The sequence below is a fragment of the Gadus chalcogrammus genome, chromosome 15, assembly GCF_026213295.1.
Source record: "Gadus chalcogrammus isolate NIFS_2021 chromosome 15, NIFS_Gcha_1.0, whole genome shotgun sequence".
NCBI lineage: Eukaryota > Metazoa > Chordata > Actinopteri > Gadiformes > Gadidae > Gadus > Gadus chalcogrammus.
Window position 1 is genome coordinate 15,446,219 of NC_079426.1, and position 18,332 is coordinate 15,464,550.

Consider the following 18,332-nt stretch of genomic DNA (forward strand, 5'->3'; position numbering starts at 1 on the left):
TGCAGGGTGAACCTGTTTGAACCCAACGCTGAGGACAGCCTCAGCAGCACAAACACCCCCAGGGCCCGGAAGGAGTAACGCAGCCCATCAAAGGTGATGAAATGCAGGCTGCCGTATACCATCGCTGGGCATGGGGGAGAAACACTCAACTTCAGATCGGTAGAATAGTTTGGGTTATGGAGATGGTGTACTTTGTTAAATCGGGTCCGCATGGACGAGTTGTCATTCTTTTTTCTTTAGTTTTGTGGTTCAATTGTTGATGATGATATGATAGCACCCTTTTGAAAGTACAGGAAAACCCACACTGAAGTGGTTATACTGTGTGTAGTATACATAAAGAATGACGCTGTACATATGGCCTACTGTATTGACATATCAACTGAAAATATCGCTTTAGCTTGTGAACCAAACCAGTGGTTTGTTGTAATAACCAGTGTTTTCCACCAGGTGGTGGTGTCTCTTAGGTTTGATTTGTACAGGACTAACCAATGATTACTGCCAAGCTGTAAAATGCTTTGCACTTTTGCACTTACAGACGGTTGCTCACAAGGAAGCATTCCGTTAACTGTTAATAATGTTTGATCCACCACATCAATTGATTACTTGCCTTTCCGTGCCCTTAACTAATATGTATGGGTATGTATGATGCTGTTGTGATGCAATCACTCACCAACACCCTGTGTTGACTTCTTGGCCAGAGTACTCTGTTCAGGGCTGACCCAGCCGTAACCCTGGCAACGATCTAGGGGCCTCTTGGTGAGGTAAAGATGGCACAGAGGAGACTCAACGCAACACCACTGGAAGGGCAAAAGATCCTCATCTAGAGAGAAAGAGAGTGACACACACACACACACGCACACACACACACACACACACACACACACACACACACACACACACACACACACACACACACACACACACACACACACACACACACACACACACACACACACACACACACACACACACACACACACACACACACACACACACCAGAGTGACCCAGGTGGCACGGAAAGGGGCTGACTAAAGCTATTCACTTGTATATGTTCCTAAATTGGAAAGCACTACATCCCATTTGAAAGCACTACATCCTGCCAGTGCTACAGCTGTCTGTAACGGATCATCCACACACACACACACACACACACACACACACACACACACACACACACACACACACACACACACACACACACACACACACACACACACACACACACACACACACACACACACACACATCCAACCCATCCTCTTACCGATGTGTCTCTGCGTGTCTTCCGCGGAGAAGTAGCGCTCGCTGTAGCCCCCCTGCAGCTCCCCTTGGGGGTCATACACACACGTCTTCCCGGAGCCCCAGCGGTTAGGGAGCGCCGACAGGAAGACGTGTCCGCTGCCGCTGCCCCACCGCTGGTCCCTCAGCGCCCGGACCTGCGGCAGGCGGGGGCGGACCGTCTGGGGCAGGAAGGCCAAGTCCTCCGTGGCCTGGGCGCGCGTGCACGGGCACGCCGGCACCTCCGACGCCCACTCGGCCGACGCGGGCTCGCTCTGGGCCCAGGTCTGGCAGCGCAGCCGCTGGTCCACCTCCGCCCCCTCCCCCGCCTCCTCCTCCTGTGGGTCGGGGCCGCTCAGGTCCCACAGCAGCTGCCCCGGGCGACCCCCGGGGCCCACCGTGTGCTGGGGACGGTACCGCCCGCCGGGTTCGTAAGGCCCTGCTGGTGGCGGGCTGGTAGTGGCGCTGATGGAGGCGGCGATGGCGGTGGGGTTGATAGAGGAGGTGGGGTCGGCGGTGGGGTCGGCGGCGGAGGCCGGGCGGTCGTGGTTGTGGTAGTGGGTTCCTCCGTCCGTGTAGCCGATGAGCGCGTCCTGGTGGATGCGCTGGCCGGGGCCCCAGCGCATGGCGCCGTAGTGCAGGAGGGCGAAGGTGCGCACGCCGTCCGTGGTCAGGATGCACTGGAAGGTGTTGGTCTGAGGATGAGGAGGACGGACCGGAGGAGGAGAATCGAGGTGAGTCACCTCGATTCTCCTCTGAAAGTGTCCACTTTATAATCATCCATGGTGTCACCTCAGGTGACACCATGGTCCCTTGGGATCTGATGTGCTAGGTTGCATATGAAGGTAAAGTCATAAGATTAACTTAACATTATTTAAAATGTTTTTCTTGTATGTTTGTCAATTATGGCACCCATTGCACTCCTAACCCCACTCTGTGTTCCTTCTCAAGATTTCTTCCTTGCTTATTAAGGGAGTTCTTTCCTGTTTATTTGTCAGTCCAGTCCATTTGGAATTAAGGATTTCCACCTACTTTGTTGAAATGTTTTTTTACCCAGGAAGAGAACGACAGTTTTCCGGCCTCTTTTTTTCTGCCTCCCCAAGGAATGCTGATTGGTTCCGCAGATTTTAAACTCTCTTTCTGTTTCCATACCTGGGAAAGTGCCCTCAGTTTATAGTTTAACTATAAACTGTATATACTTTCTCAAGAGCCCTTTCTCAATCGGCGTTCTTGTCTGTACTTGTGTTCTTGTGTAATGTGTTATTGTGGCATCCTGTTGGCTTTCGAAACAGCATTAGTCTTTGTCATAACCATTTCAATTCATATGTGCAAATCCCACATTGGTATGCATTTCTTGCCTTGCATTAAACCCTTCCTATCGTTGGTTTGTGAACGAAACCAGTGTCATATATTTGTGGATGGTGTAATATACTGGCCTCCAGAAATAAGGGGGGCCGCTTAAAAGACAGAGTGTCTCACATGACATTTGGACTGCAACTGTATTTATTAACTTAACACAACCCCCCACCAGCCCACTGTGTCCACCACGGCCTCTGACCTCTGACAGGTTGACCTTCTGGTAGGAGATGGCCATCACGCTGTCCCAGGTGATCTTGAGGATCCAGGCGGGGGTGAAGGAGGGTCGGCCCCTCTGCCCCTCGAACTCTGTCACGGCCCGCGCTGTGCGGTTAAACACGATCTGAGAGTAGATGTCCGACATATCCAGCGAGCTGTATTCCTATCGGAGTGGGGGAGGTAAGTGTGCAGAGGGTGAACGAAGAGAGGCAGAGAGAGGTAGAGAGAAATGTTGTCTTAGGTCAAGGAGCTTCACAGGCCTTTGAGGAATGAAAAGGAGACATCAGGTAAGATAATTTTCACATTGGCACATTATGTTATTTGCTCTTGCTTTTTCCTTCATCAATGTTAACATCTAGTAAAGTCAAATGTATTTATTCTGCCCTCACTGGCTCTGCAAAGGATCGGAACACAGAGGTAAAATGCATCTTTCTACACCATACCATTTGTTGGGCTTCAGTAATAATGTGACCAGTAATTAAAGGATTAATGAACTGATCATTAAAACACAAACATGTGTTTCAACCCGATGAATGTAGAGCCAACAAGCTCTGATATTAATGTTATTTGACATTATTCTGCATTGCATTTGCTTACACAGCTGCCGATTAATGGTCATTCGGGTTCCTTTACTGATAGTTTTTTACATTGGTGCATTGTCAATTAAATTCCCTTTTATTTGTATAGCCCTTAATCACAGTTCAAAGGGCTTTACAGGCCACATATTTATGACACACATACAAGCGAAAAATTGCAATCATTTAGTTATAATAAAAAAATTATAAATAATGAAATAGTGTCTATGGTGATGGGGTGCTTGCCAGTGTCCAGCCTATCTCCAAAATACTACTTTGTGATAACGCCTGACTGTAAGTCCAACGCTGAATAAGACTCACACACCTAGGGCTACACAGGGCTCCACTGCCATGTTAGGAAGATTACCCTCCCTCATCTGTACTTCAACACAAGCCCTCTTTGTTATTTCTTAAAATACTCTATACCTTAGTTCCACTCACACACATATGGATAACAGAAACATAATATTGTCATACGTCATCATCTCATGACCTCCCTGCTCATCATGTCTCTCACGACAATACTCCTCCTGTCAGATTTCCACGGAGTCCTACAGAATGCTTCACTGAATTGACCGAAGGTACAGGCTACGAATAAACGCAATAATTGCTGATCCTGTTATTTTATTTGCATCTTCTGGAATCCGGATACCTCAACACTTTACCTGTCAGACACTTATAACACAAATACAGACACACACACACAGACATATCCTCCTCTTGCATGTTGTTGTTGTTTGGATTCATACTGGCTCCTTGAGGCTCCTTTAAGCCATCCCGGGATGCTGCTCGCTCACCTTGTAGAGCAGCCGCCCCTGCCCGAGCGTGAGGTCAGCATCGTCCCAGAACACCGCCAACAGGGCCAGGCCCTCGTTGCCACGGAAACCCGCAGGAAATGGGACAGGTAGCAGGCGCTGTTCATTCTGGGAGACGGACTGGAACTGGACAAGGCCGTTGTCTGAAAACTAGTGCATGTCCAGAGGAAGACAGAGTGAGAGTGAGAGAGAGAGAGAGAGAGAGAGAGAGAGAGAGAGAGAGAGAGAGAGAGAGAGAGAGAGAGAGAGAGAGAGAGAGAGAGAGAGAGAGAGAGAGTAGAGAGAGAGAGGAGAGAGAGAGAAGAGAGAGAGAGAGAGAGAGAGAGAGAGAGAGAGAGAGAGAGAGAGAGAGAGAGAGAGAGAGAGAGAGAGAGACAGAGACAGACAGACAGAGAGAAACAGTCAGATATATAGAGAGAAACAGACAGAGAAAGACAGAAAATGGGCCCAAGAAGGAAACAGTACACTGTTGTTTGAGGTTGTCAGCATCAGTTCTTACTGCTGTTAAGGTTATGACACTAATATGCACCCCAATATAGTAATTATTGGACAGTACAGAGACAGGAACTTTCTGTAATATACTGATATTATGTATTAATAATATAGCCCCTTTGGCCACCATGTTCCCTTCTAGCCAGCCACCTTTAATGGTTCAAAGGACAATGAAACACCCAGTGCACATTGCCATTCAATTGTTGTTGTAAGCTTCTACATTATCTATGTTACTGTTTATTGAATAGTATTTTATACTTACAAAAACCCTGTTGTACAGTTTTCCCATGAAGGGAAGGCCCAGGGGGGGAGTGATGAAGGGGGAGTTCCCGTCTTCTGAGCTGACCTCCACATGGTCGTCTCCAACCTCAGATCCAAACGGGAACAGCTCGCTCTCTGTGGGGGATTGTGGCAAATTAGGTTAAACAGTCTCTGGCTCCCATGGAAAGGCAACAAACATATTTGTATCCAAGGTAAAGGCAACAAACATATTTGTATCCAAGGTAACCTCAGAAGAAGTTAATCAATACAATAAGGATTGATTAGACAGGGATGAGTCATGTAAATGTTTGCCCAAAAAACAATCTGGGAGGCCCAAGATTAACTGACGAGTTGTGTTTGCAGTGAAGCTAGCAGGTAAGTGAAGTCGACGCCAGGAAATGTAGCCCACCCTCCAGAGCCATGTGTCCACACTCTGTGTCGTTTGAGGGGCACGAGCACCGGAAAGACCCCGGCAGGTTGGTGCACAGAGCTGTGCCAGAGCAGGCGGCGGGCCTTGTGCACTCGTCCTGATCCAGACACCCTCGCCTCCCATTGACCATGTCCGCTGTGGGGTCCCAGCCCCGTTTGCACTGGCAGTCAAACCCCCCGACGAGGTTGGAGCAGGTCGCTCCGGGTTGACACGGCCCGTTCGTCTGCAGGCACTCGTCCAGGTCTATGCACAACGTCCCCAGAGCCGCGAAGCCTGGTTCGCACTGGCACCAGAAGGAGCCCAGCGTGTTGCGGCAGCGGGCCATAGGGTGGCACGGCCGGCTCAAGGCCACACATTCATCCACATCTTCACACCAGGTACCGTTGCCCCTGTGGCCCGGCAGGCAGTGGCACGAGAAGGAGCCTTCTGTGTTCCAGCAGCGTGCCCAGGGATGACAGGGATGCACACTTCCACATTCATCAGCATCAACACAAGCTCCCTTCTCCTCACGATAGCCCAATCTGCAAGAGCAGACGTACCCTCCGGGCAAGTTGGAGCACGCCTGATCTGGACGACAGGCACTGTGGTTGGCACACTCATCTATGTCTTCACAGCCATGGAGCATGAACACGGTGGACCCGTTATCAGAGCTGTTAGAGGACAGATACGAGAGTGAGTCCGGCAAGAACCCTTCAGCGCACAGACACAGAAACGACCCTTCAACGTTCTGACACGTGGCGTACTGAGGGCAGGGGTCGCCCGCACACTCGTTGATATCCTGACACTCAGTCCGGGGGGTCCAGTGGGTCTCACTGGTCAAGGTGGAGCCCTTGGTTGAGGGGGTTAAATTGATCAAGATGGTCTCATTGGTCCTTATGGTGCTATTGATCCAGCTGGTGCTATTGGTCAAGATGAGAGTGAACCCTTCATCACAAAGGCAGGCGTAGGACCCGGGGGCGTTGACGCACGTGGCAAAGGGCTGGCAGTCTACGGAGGGGTCGAGGAGATCTGAACATTCATCCACATCCACACACTCTGTCTCGTTGCTCCAGTAGCCTTTTGTGCATTCGCAATAGTATGAGCCGAGGGTGTTCATGCACACACCATTGGCACAGGGCTGAGCCTGCTCCGTCGTGTTGCATTCATCGACATCCACGCACAGGTGGTCGATGGCTGAGAATCCAGAGTCACAGGTGCACAGGAAGTCCCCATCTGTGTTGTTGCACGTGCTGTGCTCGGGGCAAGTGGAGTTGCCCAGGCACTCGTCGATATCCATGCACCATGCGCCCGTGCCATTCCCATGGTAACCAGGCCAGCAATCGCAGAAAAAAGACCCCACAGTGTTGAAGCAGTCGGACACATGGGGGCAGTCGTCCAGGCCGAGAGAGCACTCGTCCACGTCCAAACACAGAGAGTCGTTGACGAGGGAGAAGCCTGGCACACAGGGGCAGTGGTATCCCCCATCCACGTTATGGCAGGTGCTGTTGTATGGGCAACTGAAGTTGCCACTGGCACACTCGTCCATATCCTGACAAAGCTTTCCAGCTCTGCGGAAGCCGTCCCAGCACTCGCAGACGTAGGAACCGTTGCTGTTGATGCAGGAGGAAGACGGTGGACAGGCGTCCCATGGGCTCTCAGCCAATCCCTTGTCACACTCGTCCACGTCCTGACAGTCGGTCCCGTCGCCAAAGTAGCCTTCGCGGCAGCGGCAGTAGAAGGAGCTGTGGTCAGCGTAGCACCTGGCGTTCAGGTGGCATGATCGGCTGGCGTTCCGACATTCGTTGAGGCTCACACACGTGCCCTGCTCGTACGCCAGCCCCAGGACACAGGTGCACGTGTAGGAACCCAGGGTGTTGTGGCACGTCATGTTACTGTTGCACACACTAACACCAGACCGGCATTCATCCGTGTCTACACAGTCGAAGCCGTCTCCGTGGTAACCATCTTGGCACCAGCAGCGGTAGGACCCGTCCGTGTTGCCGCAGACGCCGTGGACACTGCAGTTGTGGGGCAGCGTGGCATTCTGGGAGCACTCGTCCACATCGCGGCACTCAAAGCCAGAGCCTTCGGTGCCGGGCTGGCAGGTGCAGCGGAAGGAACCAGGTGTGTTAGCGCAGCTGGCGGCGGGATGGCAGCCCCCGCTGTCCCCTTGGCACTCATCCACGTCTATAAGTCACCCAAAATGGGATAGGGTCAGGGGAAGCAGTCCCAATGAGTGTGCTCAGAAGATAATTGTAAATACAGTTATCTATTTATTCATTTAGATTTTACTTTAGTTTTTATTGAAAGTTTGTTACAGTTAATTCACATACACAAGTTGAAATCGAAACAACACAAGAATAACCTCAGATGTTTGAAGGATGTTTGTAATTGGGGGGTATGGTGGGCAGTGTTTATGCATGTGTAGGGTGTTAGTAGTGTGGGTAAGTACCCAAGCAGGTGATTCCGTCGCCGGCAAAGCCACTGAGGCAGCGGCACAGATGGCTTCCAATGGTGTTCTCACAACTGGAAAATTCACTACAGCGACGAACCGGGGACTCACACTCGTTCACGTCTATGTAGAGAAAAAGGGGTTGGAGAACAGCGTGAGTTGGGAAGGGAGAGGGGGAGAAAGCAAGAGGGAGCAAAATAATGGTCATTGTCAAATCATGTGTTGAATACGTTTCAACATTTAGCCGTCCAAAGCGACACTCCAGGGATCGAACTAGGATCATTCTGGCAACAAGTCAACCCGTTTTACCTCGTGAGCTACTGCCAAGCGTGCTGTGTAGTTTGTGTTGAAATGTTTGAAATATTTTGACTTCTTTGACGAGGTCACTAAGCAGGTTACCCATAGCTAGTTGTTTGTTTTCATGCCTTATTTCAGATGTGTCTTACCTATGTTCAACTGATGAAGGCTCTATGGTACTGTTGATTTGAAAATTGGATCTTTAATGAAAAATTAACACAAACTACAGTGCCTGGCAGGTGACATGGATGTATTATTTTATAAAGCACCTTTTATAAGCTTTTGACAAGCTGTTAGTCGACCATGCTCTACCAAAGCACACAAGCACTTTAGGATAATAATATTTAATATGGGGGTGACATGGATGTATTGTTTTTAAAAGCGCACATGTTGTAATATTTGCAGTAAGTTAGTGCAATTTACTGAAAGAGTGCATGCGACTTTCTTAAGCACACATGTGACTAATTAGATACACACATGCTTTATGATAATACATCATTGACACCTTCCGGACGTTTTATGTGTTCCTCCATATCAACTACGATTGAGCATCCAGCACACATGTAAGAACAAAACAGATAAAATGACACAGTTTATGAATTGTTTAAAGAGTATATTTCCTGCATGAGACCCTGTATATTTCTGCTATGGATGTTTAAATGAACAGTTTTGTTTTTATTTCACATTGACTATGTATAAGCATTGATGAATAACAGTGAAGGTTAGAACTAGTATAAAAATAAGAATACCGTCCACAAAGAGAATTTTTGCATGCATGAATGTGGTAGTGGTAATGTATGTGGCCATTAGTTACAAAATGTATATAATACAAATATCATCAATGTTATGCTTCTTTAAGTTTGACATAATAAAACATCATCTTACCAACACAATTTGTCTCGTTCAGTATAAATCCAGTCCTGCAGATACAGGCAAAGGATCCTGGGATATTTACACATTCCGTCTCATTTCGGGGACAGACATTTTCCTGGCACTCATCTATGTCCGAGCAAGTCAGACCATCGCCCATGTACCCAAGATCACAGACACACTGGTAGCCGGACGGCGAAGAGTGACACAGGCCATGCGGATGGCAGGCGGGGTCGCACTGGGAACTGGGTAGTAAACAGAGGCTATCGATTGCCACGCTGCCGTTCAGACACGAGCAGACGTAGGCCCCGGGGGAGTTGATGCAGGTGGAGATGGGTGGACAGGTGGCGTTGAAGAGGCATTCATTCACGTCCTCACAGTAGAAGCCGTCGCCCACGAACCCTTGCTGACAGACACAGGAGAAACCCCCTTCCGTGTTGATGCACAGCGCCCGCTGGTGGCACCTGCCCTCCGCCAGACACTCGTTTACGTCCTTACAATGTGTGCCGTTCCCTGAGAAACCGCCGTTGCAGGTGCACTCATAGGAGCCCTCTGCGTTGAGGCAGGTGGCGTTGGCGTGGCACGGCTTGTTCCTGCACTCGTCCACGTCGGCGCAGCCCACCTGGCCACCCGGGCGGTAGAACCCGGCCAGGCACCGGCACTCGTAAGACCCTGCAGTGTTGACACACCACTCGTTAGCACTGCATGCAACGCTGTTCTCCTCACACTCGTCGACGTCCTGACACAGAGTCTTGTTGACCAGGATGAAGCCGTTGGAGCAGCGACAAAAGAAGGAGCCCTGGGCGTTGACACAGGTCGCCAGGTTCCTACAGCCCCCGTTGTCCACCAGACACTCGTTGACGTCTGTGCAGCGAAGGACACCGTCTCCGGAGTACCCCACTTCGCAGCTGCAGTTGTAAGAGCCAGGCCGGTTGATGCAAACGGCATTGGCGTGGCACTGCCGGGCCATCGAGCACTCGTCCTCATCAACGCAGCTGAGGCCGTCGCCGTTGAACCCGGGCTTACACTGGCAGTTGAAGGAGGCCGGGAAATTGGTGCAGCTGGCATAGGGACTGCAGAGTCCTGATGCACACTCGTCCTCGTCTTGACACATTGAGTTGTTGTAGAGGTAGCCGCGACCGCAGTTGCAGTCGTATGAACCTGGGTTGTTGACACACACGGCACCGGCGGGACAGATCCCGACCGTTATGCACTCGTCAACATCCTGGCAATTCTGGCCATCTCCAAGGAAACCTGGCAAGCAAGAGCATTCGTACCTGCCAACGACGTTGATACAGACTGCGCTGGAGTGACAGTTGTGGAAGCCATTGCACTCATTGACGTCCACGCATGATAGTCCATTGCCCTCAAAGCCGGGATGACATGTGCACCTGTACGATCCTAAGGTGTTCCTGCAATCCGCGTACTGGCTGCACCTTGTAGCGGCACACTCGTCAATGTCCTGGCAGTAGTTCCCGTTGTTCTGGTAACCAGTGCTACATGTACATTGGTAGGTGCCGGGCAAGTTCTTGCAGCCTCTGTAACCTGACGAGGATGAGCACACAACAGGCGTCTGTGAACACTCATCAATGTCCAGACATAGGTAGTTCCCGTTGCCTTTATAACCAGCATTACAAGTACACACGTAAGAACCCGGGTTGTTAGTGCAGGTTGCGTTCCAGTGGCAAATCCGCTGGCGAGAGCACTCGTCGTTATCGGTGCACTTAAAGCCATTGCCACTGAAGCCCGTTTTGCATTGGCAACCACTCCCACCCTCGTAGTTGATGCACGTGGCGTTGGAATGGCACCTTCCATTCTCCCTTTGGCACTCGTTGATATCCTGACAGAGGAAGCCATTCCCAATGTACCCAGGCCGGCATGCACAGCTGTAGCTGCCAAGGGTGTTATTACAGAGTGCGTTGGGGTGGCAGTCGCTTAGGCCACTGAGACACTCATCGATATCTTCACATTCTTGCCCGTTTCCTTGGTAGCCATCACGGCACACACAGGTGACGTTGGCGTTGACTTGCAGACACTCGGCACGGGGGTGGCACTTCCAGCCCGCCGTCTCACAGTCTATTGGGTCAGCTACAGAGAGAGGGAGAGAGAGAATAAAGGAATAACTAGACACTGGTCTAATTTATACGTTTCTGCAATGACATTTTGGTAGCACACATCTGTGTTAAAGTCAGATTATGGGAAAATAAACATTTGCAATCACTCATGCAAAAAGAAACTCACCTGTGTAGCAGTATTTCAGCCTTACAAACAGACAAATCAACCACAGCAGTGGAAACCTGTTCATAAAGAGAGGTGCAATGAATACCTACAGCAAGGGGGCTTGTAAGGATAGATAGGCTCGAAGGATGGACAGGTTGCGGCTGGATCTATATACGTAAAACTAGCTATTTCAAGAGTGTGAGTTAAGTTACCCTTTTTGCATTATTAGCTGTCTCTGTAACCTACTTCGACACATAACAATGGCTTTAGAGTCTAGTGTTGCACTTGCCCTAAATGGTCAGTAACCACACCTAAAGGGCTCGTAATAAGTTACATTATATTTGACAATCTACAGCATATCAGATCTGCAGAACGTGAGAACATTATTCTCTCTTACTCAATCTAATGCAAAAAAACATAAAATCACCCAAAAGACTTCAGATCATTTCTAACAAACACTTTAAGAGCCATTCACAATACAGTCCCCCCAATGAGTGAAGACTTTGTAAGGATATACCCAGCCAGAGACACAAAGAATTAATCCTGAAAAAGGATCTGCTGATATCCCTGCTCCTGGCCTCATTGGCGCATTGCTACTAAGGAAATAACAATGGATAAAAGATTTATCAAAAAGGTCAATATGACAACTATAATACCCTTGTTTCTGATTTGGTTACCGTCTAAATGCTACTTCTCCCGCTAGGCCTTACAGGCCTATTGTCTGTGTTTTGTAAGGAAGAGTGTGCAATGGACATTGTAGGCTTGTAGCTTCAACAGACATCCCGCATAGGAAATGTAATTGTTTTCTGCATTTCTACCATTCTGTTCATGAATGCCCACCTAGTAGTAAGATATGAGGCAATGTATGTATTTGGAGATCAACCAAATGGATTTAATTATACAAGTATTGGCCCTACATAATCCAAAGCTTTAACAAAAAGCTGCACAAAAGGTTCACAAAGTAAGGCAAATGAGAAATCAAAATCACATATAGGCTTCAAATGAAATATCATCATAAAATATGATATGTTTTATATATTTTGCAAGCATAGAAACCAAAGGATTACTTAATCTAAAAGATGCATGCACAAATATACTATCCATTAGGGATTAATCAAGTAGAATTTTCGACATTCAGCGAAATGTAACAAATATACAAAATAGCATAGATTACGCTAGAGCAGGAACAGCCATTGAGGATGACGACCTGGATGATTTGAATAAATTCAATACCATTTCTGTTTTTCACTTACCGCATATTTCCCCTGTCTCTTGGTGCACTAGGAGGCTCTCATTGGGGCTAGATGGGAGGCCGTAACGCAACCAATCCTCTGTTAAGTGATTCACGCTGTTCCCCTATCGTTACTCTCCCCCTTGGGTGCCTGACTCTCTTTACTCTCTCTGCTCTGTCACGGCCACCACCTCCTCTAACTGTCCTGTCCCACCCTTTCCCCTGAACCTACCACCCAAACCCCAGGGGAGATTATGGGACAATGGGATACTGCCCGTGCTACTCCCTTACATGTTAAACCGCTGAGAAGAAGAAACACCCATAATCTCATGAGTTATGTATCATATATCATCTTTAACACAATGATGAAAACACACACACACACACACACACACACACACACACACACACACACACACACACACACACACACACACACACACACACACACACACACACACACACACACACACACACACACACACGCACACGGTAGATAGATAGATGACACTTTGATTCAAATAAATTAGACCATCAATATTAATTGTGCCATCATCATCACTACTAATATCCAAGATATTCAAATAAAATGGTATGAAAACATGGTGGGATTTTTAAATGATTTTTTATTAATCTTTTCTAATCCCATGAAAAAGCCACGACTAGTATTGTGTCAGTGGAAATTCCCACCTACATAAAACACAAGTTGTTTGTTCTGACATCTGCATGACTACCTTACAGCATGAGCCATACTGGTTCAGGAATTTTAAAACAATTTTCAGGATCAATTTCTTAAAGATAATAGCAGCGTATTCTGACTGTTATACATAACAGACAAACAATCTTATTCTGATGTAGCCTACTTATATATCTCAAACCTGCTTTGTCCATTCATTATATTTGCACAGATACTTCATTAATAAATGACTACAAAGCTTAACTCCACCACGTAGACCTCCAATGTGTTGTTTACGCTTAACGCAGGCTGAACGTTAATGAGAAGGTAAAAATGTCGGACACACAGTGAAACATGTCACGAATGATTAACTGCTGTCTACTTTTGTTTAAATGTGTTACAGTTGTATTTGTGTGGCAGTAGACTACATGTAAACTTGATCTTATTCAATTGAATTGGCTTATGCTATTTGTTAAGGGGCAAATAGGCAGGTTTCTTTAAAAGATTAATGTTTCTGTATGGTTAAAACAAGTTTTTTTAATGTGTGAATGAATGCCAAAATATAAAACCAAAAGTCAAATGTGATGGTTTCTGTTTCAAGAAGGACACATTAAGGAGTAGTGTGAAAAACTATTTAGGCTAGCAGATAGTAATTGTTTGCAGATAAATGAGTGCCCTAATCATGCAAGTATAACCCTCATCTGAATATATTTAATGGAGAAACACGTATCAATATTCTATCAACTCTTTTGATAGCGCTTTGAACATGTCTTTGGATTCACAAAAATCCATGTTTTTCATGGATAATCAACTTTCTGTCAATAAGTATGACGCGTAAAATCACTTAGGAACACTTTAGAAAAAATGTTAGGCTCCAAAGACTGACTGACAGAAAGTTTGATTATGAGGCTTTAGTTATGAGGGAGTACTAGGCCTACTTATGGGTTCATCATCCGCTGTGGATCCATATTTAGGTTATAAAATATTTTGTTACTAGGCCTACTATTTTCAGTCATTGTCAGGGCAGACACATCCCCGACAGGTAGCCTAATTCCTATGTTGTCATCAATAACAGTGACTAACTAACTCATAACTCATTCGTGTGTTTTGAAAGAACCTGACTCGCAGCAACGGCAATGGCGCCAGTATCTCTGCAGGACAAGTTTCAGTCGGCTGAGTTTCTCAGGTGCGTTGATGACGTCACACTCACGTGGAAGAGGAATCTTTGTTATTTCATGTTTTTATTTAACTCGTGATGTACCGTTCGTTTAAATGTATGATATAAAAAGCAAAAACAAAAATATCGTCTAGTGTCCCATTTACATTAATTGTAACAAAATAGCCTGCACATTTGAGCCTACTTTCATTGCGTTTAATTTGACGATTGAGCGTACTGTTAACAATTAATGAGCCACGTTTTGAATCACTGCGATTAAAAAAAAACGTCTCTTTATTTTAAGTAGGATTGATTTACATCGATGATGATGATCGGCTCGATCTTCGATTCGCCTGGGAAAACATCACTTGAAATGCCTCACACCGAATATGGTCACAGCGGAAAATAGGTGCGCCGCTTCCCCCGCCCCTATGATACTCAAAGTTGCCTGACGTAATGAGACTGGTGCGCTTATAAATCCACTACTCCTTGGATTCCTGCAACAAGTAACACTCTGTTTACTAGGTAAACAGCTCAGCTCGTCGCAAAGGCCGGGATAAACTCGACCAACTTTAGTTTGGCTCGTATATTGCTCTCCCCCTGGGATTACGGTTCACCTGTGAACAGGTTTGACGAGTCCACACCTGTGGGGCGGTAAACGATTCAGTGCTTCGTGTTTTTACTTAGTTGTTGAGTCGGTGTTGAAGGAGACTGACGCAAAACCCGACTGGGATTAATATTTTCATTTCAACCATGAAGATGTTGATGGTTCTCGTTTTTGTCGGCCTCGCAGCAGCTGCCTCTGCCCAGTCGTGTAAGTAATTTAAACCATTCTCTGCAATTTCATCGGTCAATAGCCTACCCTTCTAAAAGTGTAGGCCTAGTCGTATGTTATAATAAATGTTAAAGGTTGACGCAGGTTACAATTTACTTTATAATTCTTATTGCATGATAAGTGTATAAACGTATACGCTCTTATTTATCTGAATAACCACTGTCGCCGTGATGTTGGGAAGGTTAAAATGAAAGGTAATAAGTCACCAGGCTGCTGGAGTTTCGGTCTCAGGGTGCGGAAGTGGGGGTTGGGCGGAGAGGTGCTCGCTGGTTTTGGTAACCAACGCCCAGTTGACTTGCCAGCTTTGGTTGTAGGCCTACCTGAACCATTGGGGTTGTTATACGCTGTAGTTCACTGTTCATGTATTAAAATGGCCTTACACCTATACTACCACAATTACGTGATTCTCAAGATCAGTTTTCATCGTCTCCACAGGCGCCCCATGCGCTACTCTGAAATGGGCCACCTGCGACGGAACCCCCTGCGAGTGTACCGTGATGAAAGATGACAATGTGAAGCAGCTTTTGGACTGCAAAAAATGTAGGTTTCATTATTGAGTAAAAGTTCCATAATTCCAGTGCGTATTAGGATTGTATCGTGGCATATACTTTGTCATTTGTCACTCTTCAAGGTGGTTTAAACGTTTTGGTGTGTCTTTCTACTCCTCAGTGATCCCCAAGTGTTATCTGATGGATGCTGAGATGTACAGAGCCAACCATAACCTCTCAACCCGTACTATTGGCGGCAAGCCAGATGAGACCGCCTTCGTAGACAACGACGGCATCTACGACCCCGAGTGTGAGAGCGATGGTCGGTTCAAGGCCAGGCAGTGCAACAACACAGAGGAGTGTTGGTGCGTCAACAGTGCCGGGGTTCGTCGTACAGACAAAGGGGACAAAACTCTGAAATGCGAGAAGCTGGTGGAGACTTTGTAAGTAGTGATGCTTCCCTGCTAGACCTGTGGTGTAGCTAGGTTTGGATTGGTAAAGCATTTACAACCTGGGGAAGGGCGGGGTCTGGAAGGAATTCTGTTTGTGTCAATAGTAGCCCTAACATGCTCTTTTTCTTAGCTGGGTGCGCCTGGAGCTGAAACACAAGGAGGTGAAAGATGGAATTGACGCGACTGCATTGAAAGGGTAAGCAGCTGCTTTTCCAATGAGTCAGATTCGTATTTTATGTTGTGACTGATGTCCCTATTGGCTTCACTGCATTGATTAATCCATGTCCCTAATGCAGTGCCATCGCCGATGCCATCCACAAGCGCTACGACAACTTTGATAAGAAAATGGTGACAGATGTCCAGGTAAGAAGCGCTCCACTGAAGGTGTGTTTTTTTTTTTGGATGGATGTCCTCTTTGAAAAGCTCTTAACATTGCTGTTGCCTTTATGTGTTACCTGCAGTATGACGCTGATGGGCGCCGTATTATTGTGGATGTGAAAAAGCCAAAGGGAGACCGCACCACTGACCTGTCCCTCATAGCCTACTACATGGAGAAAGACGTATGTTAATTGGGGATTCTGCAACTTACCTGTTGGCTTTAGCCTCGCTGCTGCTTGGTTCACTCATCATATTGACAAAGATGTCCCCTTGTGAGAAAAAATATAATGGTGTACGACCTCATTAAGATGCAAATAATGTTTATTGTGGCCCAAGCATCAGAAGGTTGTACAAAGAACTAAAGAATATAGCGCTGCTACTCATTATGGGCTCTAGAATAAATCACCCAGCCTCGCTAACTCTCTTCTCCCGACAGGTGAAGGTGCTGCCCTTGTTCAAGAGCCAGGAGAAGTTTGAGCCCATGGTTGGCAAGCAGAAGCTGGAGATGGAGGACATCCTGGTGTACTACGTGGACGAGGAGCCCCCCACCTTCACCATGAAGGCCCTTACCGGTGGCATCATCGCCGTCATTGTGGTGGTGGTGCTGGCCGTGATCGCCGGCCTGCTGGTTGTGGTGAGTGTGATGCGTAGCCCTAAATGTAATTTGTGTGCGTGTGTTGGTGCCCGTTTTGATGTACATTTTTTCCGTGTATTTTGTTATAGTTCTTTGCCAGGAGGCGAGAACAGCAGAAATACTCCAAGGCTCAGGTGTGTTTTTATTTTTGATTTCTATGCAAATATTACATTTGAATGGAAAATGATGTTGTGCCTCGTATGCCCAGGCCTTTGCCGAGCATTCATATTGGTGTGTTTTATACTAATGGCGTCTGCCTTTTGTGTTGCAGCCCAGGGAGTTGGAAGCCATGTGAGGTGGGATTGAAGAATGGAAAGCTTCTGTTAGATTCGCTTTGTTTGTCATGGGATGGTACCTTTTTAACTTTTTAATACTGTGGAATGGAGATTGTACAATCAACATGCCTATTTTTGTGTTCTGGCGATACTTTTTTTAGCATTGCATTTTATTTATGAACTGTAAATTCGTGCGGATTGTGTTGTCATTACATATGCCCAAACCTTTGCTGATTAATTTTTCCTAGCACAAGTCCCTTTTTATTTTTAGTTGACAATGTTTCACATGTCATTGCGTGTACAGGTTTTGTTTTAATAAAAGATGATTTTTAACATTTTTGAGTTGGTTGTTAACGTATGAAGTTGGTGCAGTAGCTTCGTTAGGAAATCTTGCTTTAGATGGAATGAGGGCATGGCTAAGGATTCAGATTGAACATCCTTCCCAATCACCAGTTTGATGGTCTCAAAATGTAACTACTTTACGCAACGTTAAGGTTTCAGTTGGCCACATTTTCTTACATTTATTTACTCAGTGTGGGGACTTTGAATTTTCTCAAAGCTAAATTATAAACCTGCTCAAGCAGTTCCATTGACTTCAAGTCAAACATTTAGAGTTTCTACATCTCACTTTTTAAGGTCATCAAATAGTGGTAGGCCTATAAGTTATCATGTGAGCTTTGGTTGTGGCAGACTTCCTGCGTTTGGTCTAGTTTTTCTCTTCGTGCCGTTTCTCGGAAACGGTATTCGCCCACCGATTCAGATTTTATCCGTCAAACACAATACATTGCAGTGAAATGTTCTCAGTCGGCCCCATGCTAAATAGTCACATAACAAACAAAACTAAGTATATCCAAGATGTCAGGGTTATTGCACATAGGAATAAAAGGGTTACTTAAAATAAGTGCAGTTGCTATAAAGGGCTTAATCAGTACCATTTAGATACCCGACAGCTTGGGGGTATA

General features: G+C 46.8%; 1 protein-coding gene across 1 annotated transcript; it reads left to right on the forward strand.

Annotated features, from left to right (window-relative positions):
• Positions 1 to 14,730: 14,730 nt before the first annotated feature.
• epcam (epithelial cell adhesion molecule) lies at positions 14,731 to 17,719 on the forward strand. Its single transcript, XM_056609327.1, has 9 exons — positions 14,731 to 15,122; positions 15,579 to 15,683; positions 15,813 to 16,074; positions 16,214 to 16,279; positions 16,380 to 16,446; positions 16,545 to 16,643; positions 16,898 to 17,095; positions 17,185 to 17,229; positions 17,367 to 17,719. Exons 1-9 carry the CDS (start codon positions 15,062 to 15,064, stop codon positions 17,388 to 17,390), a joined length of 927 nt encoding a protein of 308 aa, XP_056465302.1. The 5' UTR covers positions 14,731 to 15,061; the 3' UTR covers positions 17,391 to 17,719.
• Positions 17,720 to 18,332: the final 613 nt, after the last annotated feature.

Coding starts and splice junctions, on each gene's coding strand:
- epcam (XM_056609327.1), top strand. CDS start 15,062: ATGAAGATGTTGATGGTTCTCGTTTTTGTCGGCCTCGCAGCAGCTGCC. Junction 15,123..15,578: donor AGCTGCCTCTGCCCAGTCGT/GTAAGTAATTTA, acceptor TCGTCTCCACAG/GCGCCCCATGCGCTACTCTG. Junction 17,096..17,184: donor TCGCCGGCCTGCTGGTTGTG/GTGAGTGTGATG, acceptor ATTTTGTTATAG/TTCTTTGCCAGGAGGCGAGA.